Source organism: Mytilus galloprovincialis, chromosome 10 (genome assembly GCF_965363235.1).
Source record: "Mytilus galloprovincialis chromosome 10, xbMytGall1.hap1.1, whole genome shotgun sequence".
Taxonomy (NCBI): Eukaryota; Metazoa; Mollusca; class Bivalvia; order Mytilida; family Mytilidae; genus Mytilus; species Mytilus galloprovincialis.
In genome coordinates, this window is record NC_134847.1 from 12412326 (window position 1) to 12436861 (window position 24536).

At 32.6% G+C, this 24536-nt stretch overlaps 1 protein-coding gene across 1 annotated transcript; it reads right to left on the bottom strand.

The window, feature by feature from the left end:
• Positions 1 to 2713: 2713 nt before the first annotated feature.
• LOC143048976 (acid-sensing ion channel 4-like) lies at positions 2714 to 19835 on the bottom strand. The gene is made up of 6 exons (XM_076222814.1): positions 19619 to 19835; positions 15516 to 15663; positions 13403 to 13462; positions 12742 to 12832; positions 11822 to 11928; positions 2714 to 3010 (listed from the first exon to the last, which is right to left on the bottom strand). Exons 1-6 carry the CDS (start codon positions 19682 to 19684, stop codon positions 2865 to 2867), a joined length of 618 nt encoding a protein of 205 aa, XP_076078929.1. The 5' UTR covers positions 19685 to 19835; the 3' UTR covers positions 2714 to 2864.
• Positions 19836 to 24536: the final 4701 nt, after the last annotated feature.

Genomic DNA, 24536 nt, shown 5'->3' on the forward strand with positions numbered 1-24536 from the left:
CACAAAGCCGCCGTACTATGTATGCGTTGAACATAATTGTGTCTGATATTAATATTTTTTTCTAGGTGGCATTATACTAACCATTTATCAATAGTGTTATTTTTTTCTCATGATGTAAGCTTTAATCCGTGCATTTAGTATTCATTAATCTTAAATGTTATAAATCGGAGGCTGACTACATCTTTATGTGTACGCCCCTCAGTTTCTTGATAACAATATATTTATTTTACATTGAGCAAGTGATGAATCTTTATCAGATAAACATTTAACATAATAGATTTTGAAGATAACATTATCAGAAAACTGTGTGTTCTACAGGGATCACAAGTACTTCAACTTTCATCTGATACATTAATTACTATTATTATAATATATGATACATGATTAAAGATTTACCTTTATGCGTTGGCACTTTATTGTTTTAAATATGTACCACTTTCCAGCATGTTCGTTTTTGACAGGGTCAGATTAGATGGTGTAAACAAAGTCTATCCAAACAACTTTTGCAAAGAATTGCGCTCATCCCGGTGCTTGAGGTGTTCGTAAACATTCATTGCGTGCGAGTTGGTTTTGTTTTGTTGTTGTTTCGTGTTGAAGGCCTCAATGTGACTTTCATATGAAGAACAGCAATAAAAGCATTGTTCCTTTGCTTTATGTGTGTATGTTTTTGTTGTTGGGCATTACCTGATTAAATGTCATCTCGGAAACTCCATATACTTTGTTTTCCTATAATTGATTAACGTATCCATATTGTAATATATGATCAAAGATATTGGATAGTTTTACAGTCTGATATTTACACAGTTATATCTAGAGAGAGAGAGAGATCTTTTTTCTAATGTAAAAGAAAAGAGGGACGAAAGATACCAAAGGGACAGTCAAACTCATAAATCTAAAACAAACTGACAACGCCATGGCTAAAAATGAAAAAGACAAACAGAAAAACAATAGTACACATGACACAACATAGAAAACTAAAGAATAAACAACACGAACCCCAACAAAAAATAGGGGTGATCTCAGGTGCTCCGGATGTATAATGTAAATGTCTTGCCTGAATTTAAGGCGACGAGTTCCATGTATAGTTTTTGTTTTCTAAGTAATGTGATGACATTTTTCGTTTTGGTCATAATGTTATTTTCTTTTATATAAGTGTTTTGGTATGTTGGCCATCTTTATCTAGATATTATGAGATTATGTACCATTATTACCATCTTATTTAGATTATTAGTATTAATTTAATAAAATAGACAAATATCTGTAAAAAAAGAAAACCTTAGTTAATCGATAAACGAACATACAGCATTAATGAAGATTTAAATTATTTGCAAAGAAATAATCTGTCATCACCATACTTTAACAAAATCAAGCTTAACTAAGTTTTACTTTAAATTGTGATACCATCTTGTTCAATTTAGTTATTTTATGTCAATAATAATGATTTCATCATGAATCTATAAATCAATGTAACTTATTGTTTTCAGTGTAGTCTGGTCAGTGGTATGGTTAGCCAGTGCTGCGCTCCTCATCTATAATATAATAACTGAGTTTTTGAACTACTACAGTTATCCATCACTTTCCTCTACGTACATGTAGTAGTCCTTTGTTCATTTATGTATCATTGCTATTTTGCCATTTTGCTTAGTTTCGTATGTTACCTATTCTGACATCGGACTCGGACTTCCTTTAAACTGAGTTTTATTGTGCGTATTGCTATGTATTTCATTATACTACATTTGCTAGAGGGTTGAGATCTCCCAAAACATGTTTAACCCCACTGCTCTCAAGTCAGGAGCCTCTGGCCTTTGTTAGTCTTGTATGATTTTTTATTTTAGTTCATTTATATGTTTTGGAGTTTAGTGTGACGTTCATTTTAACTGAACTAGCACACAATTTTATTTAGGGGCCAGCTGAGCACCACCTCCGGTGCGGGATTTTCTCGCTGCGTTGAATACCCATTGATGGCCTTCGGCTGTTGTCTGCTCTTTGGTCGGGTTGTTGTCTATTTGACATATTCCCCTTTTCCATTCTCAATTTTATTTCAAAGCAAAAGGTTATGACGAATTTGCAAAGTTAGACTAGGAAAAGGCTGAAAGATGAAAATTATCGTACAATATAACGATTCTAATTGTCGTACAATGTCGTTCAATGTGACGACACCATCACGAATTGGTTGATCCATACGATGTGTCTGTGTCTAAACTAACTAAGGACATTTATACAACGTCTTAAATTGCGGTTTAACATTTACGTCGTTTAGTCTTTTAATACCGAATGTGACCTATTTCCGAATATGACTGTTTTGCTGAAAGTGAATTCGCATTCCTCTAAGGCGTGTCTCGGTATTTGTTTATCCAACATTCATGTATTTAGTTGTGATGTTTAATTTGTAATTCTGATCGGATATTGTTTTATGTCTTATCGTTTGTAGTTATTTCTATTTTTATTTTCTATTCGTATGTAAAGTAAAGATAATTAATTACCCAGTTTATTTATATGATTTTAGTTTAAAGCAACTATATGTTCAGGATTTATTTGTTTAGAAGAAATACCGGCATAGCTAGATAATACAATTAATTACACAATTACTAACACAATTCTATATTATTATTTATTTTTGTAATTGTTATAAAATACACCAAATAACATAATTGCAAACCTAATCTCGATTGATATCCAATTTTTAGAAATTAACCTGTGACGTTACTTTTTGTGGCGTTGATACGTTCGTGTGACGGACAGTTCGTAATTCTATTATACTGTTTTTGTGTACTGTCCTAAATTATTTTAGGTATTCGTTGTTATTCTGTGGTTAACATGTCGAAATATACTATAATCATATTATTTATTTAAAAATGTCTTTTTTATATGTCTATATGGCGAACAGCATTCTTTCCTTTCGCACGACGTTGAATAACCGTCCACACGATAAATATAATAAATTCCAAGAGTTCTGTAATAGTAAGGATACTGGCACCAAGAAATAGGCCCATCTGTCCTCCAAGATTTGCTGCAAAAGAATATATTTTTATTCAGTAAACTTTAGATATGTTTATTAAAAACCCTTGTAGATCAATTTAATGACTCCTCTATGTTTTGCATATTTTTAAATGTACAATTGGGTCACGTGTCACGCAAAATTAATTGTGTAAAATAAATTTCATTCAAAAAAGAGTTTAACAATTTCTTAAATCTAAAATCTGACACGTAATAAGTTATTTTGTAAAGGAATATTTCCTAGAACTTCAGTCTCGAACAGCTAAGTGACCAACAAATCACACTTTGAGTTAATGTTGTTTCAATTCCATCCAAAAGTTCTAATGTGTAAATGAATTGCGATTAATTCAATTATACTGCATTTAGACAGACCCTCGTGTATAACCACATAGGCAAAGTTATATTTGATTTAAATGTTATCTACAAACTTGTGCTTTCCTATTTTGTAATGTAAATGATGAGGTACAAAGGGATGTAGAGAAAAGATCAGTAAGACATGTTAGCTTATTCAAGTTTTCGAGAAATAGAAGAAAAAGCACCCATAAAACCGTATAATTTAATTTTGTATGTAACGCGTCTTCTGATTGGCTGACGTCATTTTGTTATGAGTCCATAGACATAATTTAGTCATGTGACCGCGACGTCATCAACGTTTTTTCATGGTTTTCTACAGTTTAAAATGGAATTTAGAATTAAATTATAAGAAATGACTGTAATATTTTTTCTGTCTATTCGAAAAACATAAAAAATGTGCTGCACACTGTTAAATAACCCGCTACGCGCGTTATTCAGTGTGCACCAAATTTTTTATGTTATTTCTTCATAGACAGAAAAAATATTACAGTCATTCCTTAATTAATGCTACAAAACTAAATTCGGGAGAAGCCCCAACTTATTTATTAGAAATGAACAACGCACAAACGTCAAGTGGAATACCAGAGACCATGTCATTGGACCAAATTATCTAAAAAGAAAACTGTTTTAATTACTCAATATGTTACGGTTTATTTCCCCGATGCATCATGCATTATCCAGATTTGGAACAACTTGTTGAAAATATTGGTATCCAATGCTGTTTAACTTCGTAATTGCGAGGTTTTCTTATTGTTCTGATTCGAGCGACAAAACCATACGAGAGTTTAGCGTATGAAGTATAAGCTTGGTAACTGTGAATTAGTTTTACCACCACTTGGTCAATGCCACGCTGTTGGAAGTTCCTGAGAAACTCATAAGCTCATAGGTCAGTATGAGTCAGTTCTCATATTTTGAAATGAAATATCATTGATACGGACATTTTATGTTAATCGACCTTTCATCAAGTGTTAAACAAAATTGATTACTCGAAAAAGTAGGGTACCCTAACATATAGATGTTTGAGCCATATCATGTACATCTGTTTGAAATTTTTAGTTTTCAATCCTGTTCAACTTCATTATTTATTCGGATTTCCAATTTGTTTGTTCGAGCGACAAATGTGAGTCTTCTGTTAACAAAATGAGCACCTGGCATAATAAATCGTATGCCTGTAACTTAGATGAGTTTTGATAATATTCAATTATTTAGTTTTTGCTCAATTCCCGCTTCACTATTACAATGTTAATCAATCTTTTCCAAAATCACACATATTTGAAAAAGATTGGTTCGATTGGCATTTTTCGATATATACAGTTCAGTTTAAACCTTTTAATGTATAACTCAAATGTATCAATTGTGCCGAATAATGAATAAACAAACATCTGATTTCCTCATTACTTTGTTAAACCTCATTCATAGACGGATTTACCGGTAATTGCACCTAGTTAATCAATTGATGAAAAAATAAATATATTTATTCAACTGATACGACGAGTTAATTCATCCCTATATAGCTACATGCATACGATTAAACAAAAGGAAAAGAACCAGCACTTGTGTTTCATTTTTCACATTGGAGTCTATAACAAATAAAGTGGTTGATCGAAAGAAAAAATACATCTTGACAGTTTGATAGATATATTAAAAAGCTCTATCAGCACCTCAAGGAGACGTTACATAAAGTGCGGTCTATAGAAAACATCCTGAGCGTGGTTTTTATAACAGGATTTTCAGCCTATGGCAAAACTTCACGCCGTATTGCAAATGGAAGACTTTCCAAGTCAACAATTTAAGCAAATGTTATGTAAAATGTTTATCACGAGACATATGAAAATAAAGTCTTTAAAAGTGTCGTGCGTCAGAAGTGCTTTATTTAATACACCTACATCAGAATCCAAACATGCCAAACACTTGAAAGCCAGGGATGTATACATACAACAAAATTCATGTTAAAGTGTTATTTTCATTAACTAGCACTTAGTCGATAATGCAGGTGGGCTATTCGTCCCCTGAGGTTATCATTATTTCAATAGTCCATGCTTCGGTGCTGACACGATTTGTAATTTTTTTCTAAAATAGCCCCGTAAGTTTTAAAAAGAAACTAAGGTTCAGACTCCCTCAAGCAAAGTTGACCTATTAATTTCGTTCAAAGGGCTTTTCTAGATTTATCTTCTCCAAGTATATCTCCAATAAAAACAATACAAGGTAATTGCTAGATACCTTAAAGGTATATCTTATTGTGTATATCCTTCATTCCTTTAAAATAGCTAGGACTTGAGGTAAAAAATACTAACAAAATAGAAAAAAATACAATATGAAGGCAACAAACAAAAAATTAGGAAATCGAATCATCTGCAAAAAAAACGAGACAGAATGCTTCGCTAGGGTAATTATTTGCTGTTTTTCATGCATAATCCTCCATGCGAATCCACAGACAAATATCACAGTCGATAATAGGACACAATAGTTATCAAAGTACCAGGATTATAATTTTGTACGCCAGACGTGCGTTTCGTCTACATAAGACTCATCAGTGACGCTCATATCAAAATATTTATAAAGCCAAACAAGTACAAAGTTGAAGAGCATTTAGGATCTAAAATTCCAAAAAGTTGTGCCAAATACGGCTAAGGTAATATATTCCTGGGATAAGAAAATCCTTAGTTTTTCGAAAAATTCAGTTTTGTAAACGGGAAATTTATAAAAATGACAACAATATTGATATTCATGTCAACACCGAAGTGTTGACTACTGGGCTGGTGATACCCTCGGGGACGAAACGTCCACCAGCAGTGGCATCGACCCAGTGGTGTAAATAGTTATCAAAGTACCAGGATTATAATTTAGGACAAGGTATGATAAGGGGCATTTTTGGCCCCCTCCTCAAATGACTTCATATTCAATTCATCATTAGTCTATGCATAGTGACTTAAAAAAATGTTGATCATTTTGTGTTTATGTGATTATTTGGTTGCCTAGCAACGGGTTTTATAAAACGAAATATAATATCCATCTTTATTGCAATTGCCCAAGGAAAAGACTTCTGAATATATTAAAATGAATGGTAATATGTTACCAAACACTTGAATATTTACTATTGTTTTTAATAATAACCTAGCAACCACAATGTTGCCAAGTGACCACACAAAAGTACCTTTTTTATCCAATGTTATCCATAAAAAAATGAAAAATTCAAATGTTTTCATACAACTCATAATAAATCGACTCCTATATTGATATATTAAGAAACAATGTTTGCATGAAAAAACAATTTGATTTTGTATCTATATAATCCTTCAAATCAATCTGAGTTTTCCTTAACAACGCATAGTTAGTTTTAAGTTAACAGTTGAAGAACATTTAAAAAGATGTTTAGTATCACTGAGGGTAATTTTTAAGCTTGAAACGTGGAAATAAAGGATATTTATCAGTTCCTTTAGTGCAGATGTGCAATTCTAATATAATTCTTAATTCAGTGTTTCCATGGTTACACAGGAACGTATCCATGATGTAATATCTTGCTTAGCAACCATCGCGAATCCGATAAAACAATTTTTATGTATATCTAAGTATGTATTTTCATATAAAAGAGAGACAGCAGATACATATTTTTTAGTTTTGCATACTGTATAATAATCTAAGATTCTTTGCTGCTAACAACAGCCTTATTACATGTACCCCCCCCCCCTTCTGTTTTCACAATGTTTATTTTTTTCTCTATTGGATTTTCAAAACAAAATCAATTGTGCATGATTTGATGAATAGACAATGTTATTTATGACTATAAGGTTACAATTAATTTCCGTTTTTTTTTCTTCGCCCAAAAATTGAATAATTTAACTTAAATAAATGGAAAATGTGCCCATTGGCATAGGGATTCAGTCGATTCCCCCGCTAACATATAAATTTATACAGAGATATATCCCAAGAACTTTAAAAGTGACGCTACTAAAATTTGAACTTAAACTGAGTTTTGTGGCAATAATCATTATATATGCATTTCATAACATTGAATTGAGACAAACTCAAGTTAGAGATCGGAAACGAAAAATCAGCATTTTTTTTTTCATTTGTAAAGGAGCATAACCCTAGAACAGAAAAAAGAAATCACCAAAATTCATACTGGGTCTGTGTTTTGTGGTAATAAGCATTGTTTATAAGTTTCATAACATTTGGTTGAAGCAAACTAAAGTTAGAGAACGGAAACGAACAATTCAGCAATTTTGCTTTAGTACAGGGGCATAACTCTTGAACTGGAATAGTGGCGCAATCAACATTCAAACCCTATCTGTGTTTTGTGGTAATGAACCGTGTGTATAAGTTTTATATCATTTGGTAGAGACAAACTAAAGTAGGAAAACGGAAACGAAAAATTCAGCATTTTTGTTAAGGAGTATAACTCTAGTATCAAGTGACGCCAGCAAAATCGAACTTGACCTGTATTTTGTGGTGATAAGCATTGTGTATAATTTTCTTAACATTTGGTTGAGGCAAACTAAAGTTAGAGATCGGAAACCAATTTTGGAACGTACAAACGGACGGACCTACAATGTATGTATGTATGTATTTATAGACGGACAAGGGAACAACTTAATGCTCGCTCCGGTACTGAGAGGACGTATGCATGCTCTTTACTACATAGTTTTTACGTGAAGCACAAAAAAAAAAAGTTGAGAATAATAAGAGTAGAAATTATTGATGTGTAAACGTGGCTGCTGACTTCCAAATTTACATAAATAAACTCATCATAGATATTATTTTTTTAAACCTTTTAGTTGTAAAATAAATTTTATGCAGTAAAAGGTAGTACCATTCATATTATTATTTAGAACATTGAGTAAATTGGTGCATACGGTACACTGTGGTTGTTAAATTGATCTACATATTGATATTTTTCAACTGGGGAATTGATTTATAAACTTGGCTGCTGACTTTCAAAATTTACATAAACGTCCATTTTTTTTAAACCTTTTAGTTGTAAAATAAATTTAATGCAGTAAAAAGTAGTACCATTCATATTATTATTTAGAACATTGAGTAAATTGGTGCATACTGTACACTGTGATTGATAAATTGATCTACATATTGATATTTTTCAACTGGGGCAGAGAGGATAGGATGGTTTTTTTACAGTTTTATTTTAAATCTAAGACAAAGATGAATACATCATGAGAAAATAGAATAATAACATATCTATCTTTGGGCAATCCGGAAAATGATAGGAGTCTGGTGGTTTTAGTCATTTTGTTCAATGCATTTATTATAAATAAGAAGATGTGGTGTGGTTGACAATGGGACAAGGCAACTCTCCACTCAAAAGACCAAAATGACACAGAAATTAACAACCGTACGGCCTTCAACATGAGCAAAGCCCATACCGCATTGTCAGTTATAAAAGGCCCCGAAATAAAAATGTCAAACGATTCAAACGAGATAACCAACGGCATAATCTATGCAGACAAAAATTAACCAAAAACAAATATGTAACACATAAGCAAACGATAACCACTAAATTACAGGAGTCGGTTTCACAAAAAAACTTACGACTAAGAATGATCGTAAGTATACTGAATTGTTCATGACTCACGATCAATCTTAGTCGTAAGTTTTCTTTTGTGAAACTGACTCCATGCTCCTGACTTGGGACAGGCACATACATAGATAATGTGGCAGGTTTAACATGTTAGCGGGATCTGAAACCTCACCCTAACCTTGGACAGTGGTGTAACAGTAAAACATAAGAACGAACTATAAAAATCAGTTAAAAAAAGGCTAAGATCAATAAAAAAAATAATATTACAAATAAGTGGACGTGGCCGGGTACTTGTACATTCCAAAAACGAAAAGACACTGAATCTTTTTGTTCCTCATTATCTAACAGGTACAAGGTATGCTTCTCTTGAGTAAGGAAATGTCTTTTCTACATCCCTTGAGAGGATACACAAAATACAGGTTTAATATACATTGTCTTAAATTGGAATGGACTGGATAGGGATTGTGTCAAAAAGACAATTTATTTCTTTTACAAAAACTAGTTATGTTATCCTTTTATCGATTAACAAGTCGCACACATAGAAGCTTCTCCTTTTATTTTATATTAGGGAAAAGATTCTAAAAAAGAAAAGTGAAAAGAAATAAAATAAAATAGTCACAGAAAAGATAGTATTATATCTTTTTAACTGAAACTTTTATCATGTTGTAATGTCAGCTTTTAGCAAACGCCGTCTGATCAGCTTATATATACGAGAGTAGACGCATGGATTTTCGTTTTAAAAAAATAAGCATGCATCTGTAATGTATCTTCGGATTTTGACATTCGAATTTTGTTGAGATTATTATATAGTATCATATTTGACTTTGTATTTTTTCAAAGGTTTACAATATTTGCATACACTTAATTAAAGTTTCAAAATTATATCTAAACCTTGCAGTATTTCTTTTTAATACATGTTATATATTTAAAATATTTATCATAAATTTAATGAGTTAAGATTTTTGTTTCTTTAAATTTTTGTTTTTTTAAATATTTCAAAAAATTTCCGGTATAATCCATTGACAGGGGAGGTAATTCTCGGTTCTAATTTTGTTTCCACGTGAAATCGATTTAAATGTCCAGTTGCCATTTACGTACTAGGAGGGGGGATAGGACCTTTATCGGGACTCCGGGATCGGGTGTTTTTAAGCTCGGGATTTCGGAATTGACCCTTTTGGGATCCGGGAATCCTTTTTTTCTGATTTCGGGACGTCGGGATTTACTTTATTTAAATTCGGGACCTCGGGATTTCGTTTTTTTAAGTCCGGGATTTCGGGATCAGGACCCCTCTTATCCCCCCTCTACTAGGTACACGGATAAAAATAGTTATAATTTGGTAGGGTCTTTATTCATTTAGTGTTTATGAATGTACAGTTTGCTGGTTGTTCTTTGACAACACTGTCACTGTCACTTAAAAAAAAGATGCAAAATCACATGTTCCTTTACTTTGCCCGACTTAAAAAAAAACGCCGACGAAAAAGCTTTTTTCCTTCCCGGCATTGACGTTTTGTAACTCAATCAAGATCACCTGAGTTAAAATAAGATACTCGAGCAGATTCGGAAATGCGAGTACCACGAATATATTTAAAACAGTGAATTATTTCCTTACAACAAACAACACATTGAAATATCTTCGTGGTACTCGCGTCCGCTTATAGTTAAAAATTGCTCAAACGGACGGAAAAACTTCGGATTTTCATGAAATTTACGTTTTTCACGAGAAAGAGAGAGGTATTTAATATTTTTTCACACGGAAAAAAGAAAAGTTGTATTGATTTTTTGTTAGATGAGACACTATTCTCTTTAGAAATAGCCATGTTTCTTGGATATTATGCATTCTAATTTTAACGAAAATAGGGGGTCATTTGCTATAGCTTATCGTACCTTGTCCAAAAAAAAAAAAATTGGGATTTATAGATCTAAGACTGCGAAAATATGTCCCTAGTGAGTTGAGTCCAATTGGAGATAATGACAGTAAAACTTATGATAACTACAATCCCCTCCCCTATTCATGAATGTGACCTACCGAATAAGACTTGTTACCGGGTTTGTACTAACATGAGCAACACGACGGGTTCCACTTGTGGAGCAGGATCTGCTTACCCTTCGGAAGCACCTGAGATCACCCCAAGTTTTTGTAGGGGCTCGTGTTGCTTAGTCTTTAGTTTTCTATGCTGTGTTTTGTGTACTATTGTTTGTTTGTTTGTCTTTCTTTTTCTTTATTAGCCATGGTGTTCAGTCGTGATGGAGCAGTTCAGTGTAAAAAGCACTCCACAGTTTATAAATACCGTATACTGTGAATGTGCACGAAAGAAACGTATCACCTAAATAATGTAAACGCCATTCAAAGCCTGAGAAATTGGAAAAGAGAGGCGAAAGATACCAAAGGAACATTCAAACTCATAAATCGAAAATAGATATATGACAAAAAAGAAAAAAATACCAAAACATAAACCACAGCATACAAAACACAACATATATGTAGAAAACATGGACGTTGGCTATTGGAAATTTGAAATCATCCAGTTTGTAAAAACGGTTCATTAAAACTATAGGTAATAGATGATTTAATTTTAATGTAAACGTCGGAATTTCTTTAAACAGAAACTGAAAAAATCCTCCGACAAGCAAGGCCGTAACCGAGTGAATATACACATAAGTCAGATTACATGATCATGAGAAATTGACTAAATGTACCCCACTAAAACCGGGTATAAAGTCCTTTGCTGCTGCAGAATGACAAGCTATTACTATGCGGCATCCCAGATTTGTCATTGATTATTAAAGAGATCAACCAAGGAAAACCGAAAAACTCATTCCAAGTCATGCTGGACTGTGAGCTATACAAAACATCTTATTATAATCCTGGTATCTTTGCTTAGTTTTAATTAGTCCGACCAATATAGATCTGTCCTGGCAGTAGTTTATCTTATCTACCTAATAATGAAGTAACACCGTCGTATTTAGGAACTTGTTCTGTTACTGTTGTTGACAGGTCTTTCAGATATATTCGAATCTTCAGGTAGTGGCTTTGAAAATCATTTCTACAATATAATTTATAATTTTTAGATTTTGAAATTCATAAGATAAAAAAAACGCGAATATAAAACATGTTAAAGTGTATATTTTATTATAGGTTAATTTTAGTTTTCCAAATATCTTTACAATTCCAAAACGAAATTATTCAAGTCAAATTTTATCAATAAAATAACTTATTTTAACAATACGCAATAGAATTTTTAGTTTAGCATGCTTGTTTGTTTCAGTATTTATCGTGCAATGGTTGGCTTTTGATCATTTTTAATACATTTCATATAGATAAGATAAAAGTTAATATGTAAAGATTTTTGAGCCGTTATACCAAATCAATTATGAACAACGAAAAAAAAAAACACAGCTGCTTGTAGTATAATTAGGAAATAAAGCTGTTCCAAAAATATGTGCGATAGAAAGATAAATTTCAAAGATTTTAACAAATACAAGTTTTTCATAATAATCATCTCATCTAGGGTTTTGAGAAAAGTGTAAGTTCAAGCTCATTTGAAAGCCTTTAGTACCTGAATATATATGTTTAGCGAGTAATAAGGTTTACTTTTGTTCAAAATGTTTTAATGTCTTTCGTTTTTAAAGTCATACTGTTTCGTTTTATGGAAAAATCATTCTGTTAAGGTTTATGGTACGTCAATATTTCTTTCTGCACATACTTCCAGCTTCCCCTTCCTCTCCGCTCCATTCCCCTCCAATAAATTCCAAGTAAAATGTATGTATATATTTAAAAAAAAAATCCAAAGTACTAAAAACACAAAGATGCTATGGTGCCAAACCTAAATTATAACCCAAGTAATTAGTATGCTTACTTATTCGCTACGGATGATAATACTTGGTCATACTTAATGACCCGGCATTCTGGAGGACAAACACATAATGTTGACGACTGTAATATAGCCCCTGTAAAAGTAAGTAATGTAGGACTGAATAAAGGTATGTCAAGTAAGAAAATAAGCATGTTGCTTTTATACATTTGTTTATGTACCTCATTTAATTGAAAGAATCGGTTACACTTCTTGTGAAAAGATATAACATTTAGATATGTTTATATTCAATTGTTTCTTTAAGTGCATGTCTTAGAATAAAAAAAAAAAAGCTTTTGTTCATTTCAGATTTCTATTGACCTCTCGGTTTTCGAGATTTTTCGTTCCTTGTTAAGACTGGTCTCCATGTCCTCTATATGTTTAGATTTTACATAGCAAGGTATCAAAACTTAGTGTTCACCAACCATTGTTTGCCCAATTACATTTAATCTCCACGAAAAACATAACTTATTTTTCGGAAAATTGAGAAAAAAATCAATTTTTGTCGTTACTGTCGTTTAAAGCATGACCTCAACTTGAATTTTCTGGAATCCATGTGCAAAATGCGTCAGTGATCGTGTCCGAATTATGAAACAAAACATGGCCACTGAAACCATAGCATAACCATAATAGGTAGCAATATATGTATAACTATATAAATACTTACCATAAAGTTCTGCGGCACAAGTATTGGTATGGTAATCATCGACGCAATATGTTTCATTTCCTAATAAGGAAAATTAAAAAGGGTCAACTCCCGGTTATACAACTTTTGATGACTTTTTCAGAATATAGTACGAAATAGGATTACAAATAAGGAAAAAATAAGGTCAGCTAAGTAAAAGAACCATTGTACATGTATATCGTATATCGGGACATTTTTACGTCCTTCTAATTTGTATTTTGTTTGCAGCAAGCAGTATGCATTTTGAAGCAAAATTAAGTGTATGCGAACATTTCAATGTCTTCTTGATTGTTGTGTACTTGGCCAAGATTTAACTTCGTAGATTCCCTTCGTAGATTCAGCCTGCGATAAAAAGGCGACATACGGTAGTACGTTGATTAGGTAGTGGTCATACGTTTATATATTCACAACAAACCTCCCTTTTATATAAATTAGTTTTCAACCACCAAAAAAAGAAGTATTTATCGTAAAATAATTAAAACTATCGGTCGATATAATTTAAGAAAACTTGAACAGCTAAGGCTTCAAGTGTGTATTTTTTTTTCCTAATGCTATTTGTATGTACTACACTATAAAAGGTCAAGGTATGATAAGGACCTTTTCTTTTCTCCATTTTCTTAGAATTTGTAATCTTCAAAGTTGAAGCCTATCCTAAATATGAAATGATATGTAGTATTTGGTCATCCATGTAGTACCTTATAATGTGTTCATGTTGGTACAGACTATGAAGACATAATCTTTCAATCAGTTTAAGAGGGTAGACCTTGGTACAGGGAGATAACTCTTTTAATCAGTCATGCGTTTTTAAAAGTCAAGTTTCATCAATATATTTTAAGCATTTACCTGAGGCAGATTGGAAATAGTCTATGTGACATAGAAGCTTAGAAAATATTTATGAAAATGTTTGACACAAACGTATTGATGAATTTCATAGTTATTTCCCTTAACTTAGGTCTATTTCCTTAATTGAGATCTGGAGCTGGCATGTCAGTAACTGCTAGTAGTTCTTTGTTCATTTGTGTATCATTGTCATTTTTCTTAGTTTCTTCTGTTACCTATTCTGACATCGGACTCTGACTTCTTTTAAACTGAGTTTTACTGTGCGTATTGCTGTGTTTTTGTTTATTCTACATTGGCTAGAATTATAAGGGGAGGGTTGAGATTTCACAAAACATGTTTAACCCCGCCGCATTTTTGCGCCTGTCCCAAGTTAGGAGCCTCTCGCCTTTGTTAGTCTTGTATAGTTTTTTAAATTTTAGTTCATTTATATATTTCGGAGTTAAGTGTCCATTTTAACTGAACTAGTACACATTTTTGTTGTCTCTTTGACACATTCCTCTTTTCCATTCTCAATTTTATGACCTTAAAAAGACTATGAACGACGAAAAGTGAAAAAAATCTACATCTTTGTAATGTTTTGAAAATACAATTGACATCAACACCAACGTACACAATCATGAAGTTTTCAAGCGACTACCTTACATTTATATATCTTCCGTTATATAAAATATTCTGATGGTTTCGTTGGTGCTCTTATTCTTAATAAGCTTGCATTGAAGTCCTTTTGTGGGCGGTTATTTGCCCTTAAATGTCGAACAACTTAGTGATACCAGAGTCGTGAGACTAACAATTTAGTATGCACATTTCGTTAAAATAAGAGACGAAGACATAATGGGCTCTCATCAAAACAGTTTGAATGATACATCAATTACGCAGTTATAGGGCTTTTTGAAAACCAAATCTTGAAAACTCATCTATGCCTGGAAGTAGAGAAACATAAGTGTTTCAACGCTTTGTATAAAAAGCTCGACAAGTTATTTTAAAAAATTACACTTAATAATTGGGTCCAAAAAGGGCCCATACCGAACTTACTCCTTAACAGAAAAGAACCGCAACAGGTATATGTCAATTAACATAGGGGTGCTGAAAACTAGGCTGATGATATTTTCTGGGACCATGAGCACTGAGTGCGTCAAATAAGCTCTTTGGTATCTTATGATATGATTTCAGTTGGTCAGTTCCAAAAAAAAATTCTCATTACGATTTACCGTATTTCCATTTTTCGATGCATCAATTTGGTAACTACTAAAAATACCTGTTGGAGAAGGGTTCATCGTGCAGCTACACTCTTTCTTTAACATTTCGTTAAAACATTTACGTTTGCAATCAACAAAGCTGTAACCGGTGTCGTCTATACAAATCTGATTTCCATACGCTATATATGGACTTGGTAAAGATTTATACTGTAATATATAAACTTACTCCTTAATAAATTTGACACATATGAGTCTGTGAAAATTTTAAATATAAATTGAATAATTCATTGATGAAAAATAAGGTTATTTGTCAATTTTTTTATTTACAGTAAACAAAATCAATCATCCATTTAGTATGGACGATGAACGAGACGTTCTTTGACATCAACTTTCTGCTCAGACACTGGTGACGTTGAACAAAGTCTGAGTAGCAGCTACAAGCTCTTGAATATCGAATGAGTTGGGAAATGTATATTCCATATATGCAGGTGAAGTTGGTATATTGCTACTAAGGTGGGAGAAATTGATAATTTCAAAATTAAAATCGTCTCGTTTGTCATAGAATTTACTTACTTTTCGAGTTTTTTAGTTTGAAATATGCATATTTTATGTCAATACTTTTCCGAAAAGAAAATAAAGCACAACTATCATACGGAAAGAGATATTTTCACCCAGTTGGCCATTAAGAAAGTCCTGAAATGATGGCCGAATGGAAATACATTTTTGTACATCTTACAATTATTGGTAATAAAAAGTAGTAGACAATTTTCTTGTCAAGACAAATGTTTACCGAAAAGAATCTATAGTTGATTGATTCTTGCAATTTCTATATATAATTAATTTCTTGAAGCAGTATATATTCGATTGCAAATTAAAAAGTGGGTTCATCTGCTAAATTTTAGCTAGAAATAGAAAACCTAATTTTTTTTAAATGCCGGTGGGCTTTGCCCGTGCCCGTCTTTTGTGAGAAAAATTCGGGTGATTATATAGGGAATCACTGAAGCGTGACTGGAGCGCCCCCCCCCCCTTTTATGAAAATTGCTGGATCCGCCACTGTTATAAACGTCCCAATGTAATTCCCGCCGTACATCAAAACTTAACAAATGTTACTGTTATATACGAATGTATTGATGAAAAAGAAGTCAAAAGTCTTTAATTGCCCAAAACGTGTTTGCCCCCGCAGTAGATTTCGTGTGCTTGATAATACATTATCTTCATGTTCCGTTGTTAGTAATTTTTCCTCGAATTTTGGATGCTTATCGTTGGCACTTTTGTGATTCATCATTATCTATAAATAGAGCCTAGGTGGTCCAGTGGTCTAGCGCGTCGGGCACAGTGCAAGGCGATTTGGTGCCAAGATATCTCAGTAGCATGAGTTCGAATCCCGGCCAAGGAAGAACAAAAAATTAACTTCCGCAAATTTACAGATCTATCATTGTTAGGCTGTTATTTAAACGAATTATATAATATATATATATATATATATATATATATATATATATATATATATATATATATATATATATATATATATATATATATATATATATATATATATATATATATATATATATATATATATATATATATATATATATAAAAGTACGTCTGAGTCAGTGACAACCCTACAACAGATGTATCCATCGGATCGCCATCAATGATGGTGATACATGGCTGTGTACATAATGTATATACAACTCGTCTAAACATCAACTCAACAATGTTAGATCTGTAAATTTGCTTTCGCAAATTTTTGGTTCTTCCCTGGCCGGGATTCGAACCCATGCTACTGTGATATCGTGACACCAAATCGCCTGCACTGCAGCCGTCCCGCTAGACCACACGACCACCTGGGCTCTCAAAAAAGAGCTTTCGCTGGCCGTGTGTTACCTTTCCACGTCAGTTTTAATCTAGCGGCGTACTACAGTACATGATATATAAGGCATGAAGATGTTATTGTTACAGCTCAGCTAAATTATCTATAGTAAAGGATCCTACAAATTAATGTAAGATACAGTCACAGAAAATAATTATATTTATAAGTACGTCTGAGTCAGTGACAACTCTACAACAGATGTATCCATCGGATCGCCATCAATGATGGTGATACATGGCTGTGTACATAATGTATATACAACTCGTCTAAACATCAACCCAACAATGTTAGATCTGTAAATTTGCTTTCGCAAATTTTTGGTTCTTCCCTGGCCGGGATTCGAACCCATGCTACTGTGATATCGTGACACCAAATCGCCTGCACTGCAGCCGTCCCGCTAGACCACACGACCACCTGGGCTCTCAAAAAAAGAGCTTTCGCTGGCCGTGTGTTACCTTTCCACGTCAGTTTTAATCTAGCGGCGTACTACAGTACATGATATATAAGGCATGAAGATGTTATTGTTACAGATCAGCTAAATTATCTATAGTAAAGGATCCTACAAATTAATGTAAGATACAGTCACAGAAAATATTTATATATATATATATATATATACCTTCGATACCGTATATGCCCTTAACTTGTTACTATATACACAAAATTTATAAGCATGATATATAGATACAAGATTTATTCACAAAGTGTTTAGACCCGGGAGATGTTATACTTGATATATAGTATAAAGACTTGTCTATTGTTGAAGACTTCTTATTGATCTCTAGATATTTAAGAGATAACTTTATCTTACCTCCTATACATTTCTAGAAATAGGATTGGTTAAAAGCAACCGCATCGAGGCCGTGTATATTCCATATTAGGGTAGTAGGCGAGGCTTATTTCAATACACGGTTAATAGTGGTATTACGTTCCTTTGTAAAAACAACACGGTGTTGATGAAAAATCTTAAAGGTGAAAAATTGTTCATGAACGATTGATTAAAATAAATTCATAAAACACATTTCTATCAAGTTGTTATTGTTGGCATTTGTTTTTGTATAGACCAATGGAAGTAGGTTCTTCATACAAGTGGTATTGAAGACTTGATCACTTTGATACGCCACTAGTCTATATATATACCACATGTTGAGATAGTCGGTAAGATAAATTCGTTACATAGTGTGCTTCGCTCTCACCCCATATGGAATTTACTGACCCCATATATATCGTATTAGGTCACTAGCACACTATGTAACTAATAGTATTGTATTGTTTTATTGTCGAAAATTGAGTTTACCTGGATGACCCCTAAGCTTCAAATACAACACAGTAATCTCAATTATAATGCAAAATTAAAAAATCATTTGATTATAGGCCATTATTTTGCTGTAAAATGTTCAATAAACAAAAATTCCGCGAAATGATGTTATTATTTTTTCGCACCTAAACTTAGGTATGCCTCAGGTGTCAAACGTTAACACCGGGCGTTTTCTTGCTTCTTGTTCGCCTCAGAATGTAATACAATTTGATAAAAACAAGATACATGTATCTAGGTGCAAACAATGAGTTTTTGCTTATTATTGGAGGAATTAATTCTAGAATTCAAAATGTCGGCTTCACTCAGTTATGATAATGTTACTCTGAGTGTCATTCAATCAAAACCATCCGATACAAAATAATAGACCTATCGTTATTTGGGAAGCTGCAACAAAATAATAGACCTATCGTTATTTGGGAAGCTGCAACAAAATTATAGACCTATCGTTATTTGGGAAGCTGCAACACTTGACGCGAGCATTTGCGACACTTGACATATTGACGTCATACAACAATCACTTTTCCTTTGTGGCGTCAGACATTTTCTCTTGTGACGTCAAAATTTCACATGAACGTTTGTTATGTCCAGTAATGGCGGATAAATAGCATTAACTTAAAGGTGTATTGCATTTATTAATTGTATGGTCATTTTGGCGTTATGTTGCTGTCTCATCAACGTTATCTCGCATCTTTCTTTTATTCATGCATGTATGATAATGCAACTAAGTCAGGTGAACATTCCTTTAAAAATAAATTTCTATCAGTGGCCTTTAATTGGCCGGAAATGGTCATATGAAAAAATACAATTTATGCTTTTCAGATGGTTGCACATTTTAAACCTTATAAATCAAAATGGAAGGGTTTTGATGATATTGTCAGAACTGTAATTTCAGCAATTACATCAAACTGATTAAATGATTTAAAAAAAAAATCTATAGTTCGACCACAGCTTAAATAACGAATACTGACCTCTCTCCTGTGAATTTCTATAAATGTTTCAGTGCCATTTCTCACAGTTCTACCATCCCTCAACATATTTGGATCTTCTTGTGGATCATGAATAGCAATCTGATTAACACAAAAAAAATCTTTTGACAATGTAAGGAACAGTAGAGCATTTGGCACCAAAAGGGCGACAATTGACAATGATTAATGCTCACAGAATCAACGATTTTTCTCCTTTTAGACCCTCCCTCCCCCCCCAAAGGAAAGAAAAAAAAAGAAAAAAAAGACATACACTCATAAAGATTCAAATAAGTTTTCAATCCCGCTCCCACCCAAGCCCAAAAAATACTTGACGTCTAAAAAAATGGCGTCGGAAATTTAATTTTGTTAATGCACAAAATATAATGCTATGTTTCTCAATAAAATACGTCTTAAAGGTGTACTAAGGTCAGTTATAAGGAATTTTTGTCAGATGTTTCGGACTCCTTGTTTTTTTTCCAACGATACAAGGTAAAATAATTTGCCCCATTACACCCATTTTTCTATTCATATAAGACTTCAATAGCTCATAAAAAGTCATTTACCAAAACTTAAGGGGATTCTAGTTTTCTTTTCTTTCAATTTGAGACCCAAATAATACCAATGCAAATATAAGGTAAAAGTACGAGTAAGCCTTTTCTCGTCATTTTTTTTTTTTTTTTAAATCAAATATCTCAAAAGGGAGCTCCATAACCAATTAATATTTTTAACTTATTTTGTTCCTTAACAAGTTCTCTTCTTACTTATAGTATCAATCTTAAATTCTAGATTTTTTCTTAATTTCACCTTAGTACATTCATACTATAACATGTATCACAAAATATTTTCAAACTATTGTTTTTTGTATAATTTGTAAAAAGTTATACATTCTTTTTTTCCTTGTGTATTTTAAATGAAAAAATCGAAAATCTGTCCTTGCCAAAAAATCGAGTTTTATAGGGCTTACTTTTCAAAAAGATTGTCATAATTCTTCAGATCTTATGTATCCTAAATTTGGCTATTGGTTTGAGAAATCCATACCGTTGTGTTTTTCGTCAAAATAAAAAAATAGTGAACATTTCTGAATTTACAGTTACCAACAAATCATCCATTTCCCTCAGTTAACAAGCAATTTTATTCACCTGTATATTCTACTAGGATTACAAGTTTCCCGTCGTTAAAAATCATACTGCGATTCAAACGAATGAGATCAGTTAACCAGACAAATACAAAACAACATATCCTGTTGATGTGTCACTTAATTTAGGCACAATTTTTTATGGTTCACGTTTCAAAGTCAAACTCTTGGTCTATGACGTCAATCGTTCTCAATTTTAACGCTGAAACATTATGTGCAAAGGTTCTTTTTGTTCGTCTTTTGAAGCTGACAATTATTTGATCTTGATTTAAGACTAACAACGGAAACATTATACAAGTCATCAAGTCAGTCTGGTTTTACATCTGATTTTCATATATTGAATGAAATAAGGAGATGTGGTATGATTGCCAATGAGACAATTATCCCGCAGAGTCTAAATGACGAGGATTTACATAATTATATGCCACCGTAAGACCTTTAACAATAAGCCAAACCTATACCATATACTCAGTTATTAAAGGCCCCGACATGACAAGATGTGAAATGGTTCAAACCAATAATACTATCTGCTTTATTTATGACAAATCAATATACGTATAGCATATATCACAGACAGCTACCAACGACAACCACCGAATGGCAGACTGCTGTCACGGGACCTGTAAATAAAGAACGTGTCGGTGTTAAACTTGTTTGTGAGCGCTCAACCCTCCCCTAAACTTGGACAGTCGTATAACAGTACAATATCAAAACAAAGTAAAACAATCAGTAGGAAATGGCTTGACTAACCAGATCGACACATGGAATTACTAGCATAAAAATAAAAGACACGAAGTACCGGTCTAAGAGTACTCGCAGTTACTGAAAGCTAGTGCAAAGCCAATAACAACTGATATATAAACGATTTTCTACCATACTCATGTATCAATCAGAACACATCCACTTGCTTTAGTGTAAAGACAATCTGTGTTACCCAAGTTTGGCATCAGCGGAGATTACTTAAAAAAGTACATTGGAACCTGAAATCATTTCGTGGAAACTGATATTTTGGTTCAAAGGAGGAAGATATCAAGTGTAAATTCGAAACTCACAAGTCGAAGAAAAATTAACAGTCATCTTGTTCATGTTGCTATTATTGTTTAAATGACAATGACAGTTTTTTGATATAGCCGAAAGGTCCGTCGTGTTGTAGAATTCCTCTGATAAGTTTTTACTTTGTAAATAATGAAAATCTACTTGTTTTTGTAGTGTGGCGCCTGCCTTGTTTTTGCAATTAGATTTGAAGGATGTATCTTTTTTTCATTATTACCAATTGACGCTTGACCACCATATTCCTTACTTTCCATAAGTACTTAGAAAATACATGTTTTACGGCGCTCCTACCTTTATTTTTTATGACAAATCATTTACTCATAATGGAAGAAGCTCATTCTACAAAACATGTTCTTATTGTTTATTCTATTGATTATTGGCGCCTTGAATACTTTCGTTTGGCCATATTAGTTCATAGTTTAATTTGACAAGCACAGCTGTATTTCAAAAGGTTATTAATATCAGAAATGATTATCGAAAACGACATCATTAAACAAAGAGTGATAACAGGTTAATGAGATAAAAAGCAAACGCAAAGCGGGGAAATAGAAGGTTAATGAGATAAAAATCAAACGCAAAGCGGGAAAATAGAAGCATCGATTACTTCATGTCTTCCAATAGTTACGTCATTTTGACGTAATTTTCACCTCTTATCCAAACCTTCATGTTGACATACACGCATGCCATTAGAAACAATTCCACTGACAGGACTTATAACTAATTGGTACTTATCAACAATTGATATGGAATGGAACTCTTTCTGGAACACCTGAGTTAATTCTGGATTTTAATTGGAGTATCTAAAATTTGGTGATGCATTCTTTATTTATGGACAATCATTGATCTTTGTAGCCATTTTATTTTCTGAATGCATGCTCCTAAATATGTTTTATGAAAAATTGAATAAACATTGAAATAGTTTCATTCATAATTGCTAAAGTTGTGTTGCGCAATATCCATGATATCTTTTAATTTTAAATACCTGCAGTTCTCTGGATGTTGTTTGAAGAAACAGACCAGACGATATTCCATATTGACTTGTAACAAACGCTTCATTTGCATTAAATCTTCTACATACACAGCCACACATATAAGCAGTCTCATAAAAGTAAAAATCTGTATATTCAACCACTGGTATTTCCGAGTGACCCACAAAAGATTGATCGAAATACAATGATACGCTGTTAAAATCAGTTGGATTTTGGGTACACAGTGTAACGACAGGAAACTGAATTTTTTGGTCAAATCGGAGGTACGTTGAAGAAAGCGATGGGTAACTGTAGTAATTCAATAACTCCGTTACAATTATATAGATGAGCACTGTAGCACACGCAAGCCATACTAATGTCCAGACTAAACTGCAAAATGTGTTAAGATAATTTGGATGAAGGTTAATTCATGAAAACAAAAATGTCTGTGTTTTTTTTTATTTTCTAATGACGAGTCTTTAAAAAACAATTCTTTTATTTTGTAGATGTTTGGATTGGTTGTAAAATAAAATAAGATGACATTTATTTCTTTTTATATTGTGATATTAACAGAAAAATAAAAAAAAGTTTCGTTTGGTTGGTTTTGTTTGTTTTAATTTTTCGATAAATGAGAACACAAACTTTATAGATTTAAATGTTATAGATAAAATTACATATATCCTCAACCGAAGATCACACATTCAGGTAAAGAAGCATGATTCCTTTTTAAACCAGTCTGTAGAACTGATGACATCAGACTCTTTAAACAAAACTCTTAACAAATATTTACTTTCATAATGTATATAAATGATATTGTTGATTACTGTTTGTTTTCATTCTTTAATGGTGTGTCACATGCTTTGAATATAGTAGTGTAATGACAATAAAGATTTGAATTGAATTGAATTGATTTACCTCATTAAAGGTTATCAAGATTTTGATGATAATCTTGCTCATTCAGTCGATTTTATTGTAATGTGTATATATGAAACTCGAGCCCAATATGGAATTTACTGACACCGTATATATCGTATTACGTCATTACCACATTGTGTAAAGAATTTATCTTCCTTACTATCTAAATATTGGAGATATAGATACAGTCATTATAATACGTTTTTTTGATTGGCTAACAGCAATCTCGCATCATTCTGAAATTAATCATCATTTCAAAATGAAATTTAACATGCATGATGGTATGAGCTTCCACAATTAAGTGCACAGGTAAATTAAAAAAGAACTTGATAGAAATCGTGTTTTTATGATCATAGCAAAAAATATAATAAAGTATTTGAATGCTTCTTTTAGTAGTTTTATAGGGTTGTAAAAGCGTTGACCTTGCGCACATTTTTAGAATGAAACGCTTCCGCGCTTCATACAAAATGTACCTCGGTCAACGCTTTTACACACCAATAAATTTACAAAAAGAAGCATCCAATTCTTAAATAAAGACCATAAAATAAATGGTGGACAGCGTGTATATAATTTGACATCAGCACACAAACCACCAATTGTATATTTTGAATTGAATAAAGGTATCTATAAAAGGATAACTCCAATGAGGTCATCTCCAAATACGACTTACCTCCGAATATGTACTTGCCATTAGCAACAAATGAAACAGGAACGCCCTACTATTCTAGACAATAAACCTGTTCAACCCCCCCCCCCCCTCCCCAGTGCTTGACAGTTTTCGTTAAGTTGATGCCGTTTATGTAATTAGTCATCCTGTAGATTTCTAAGCAGTTTTGTATCGGTATGATAT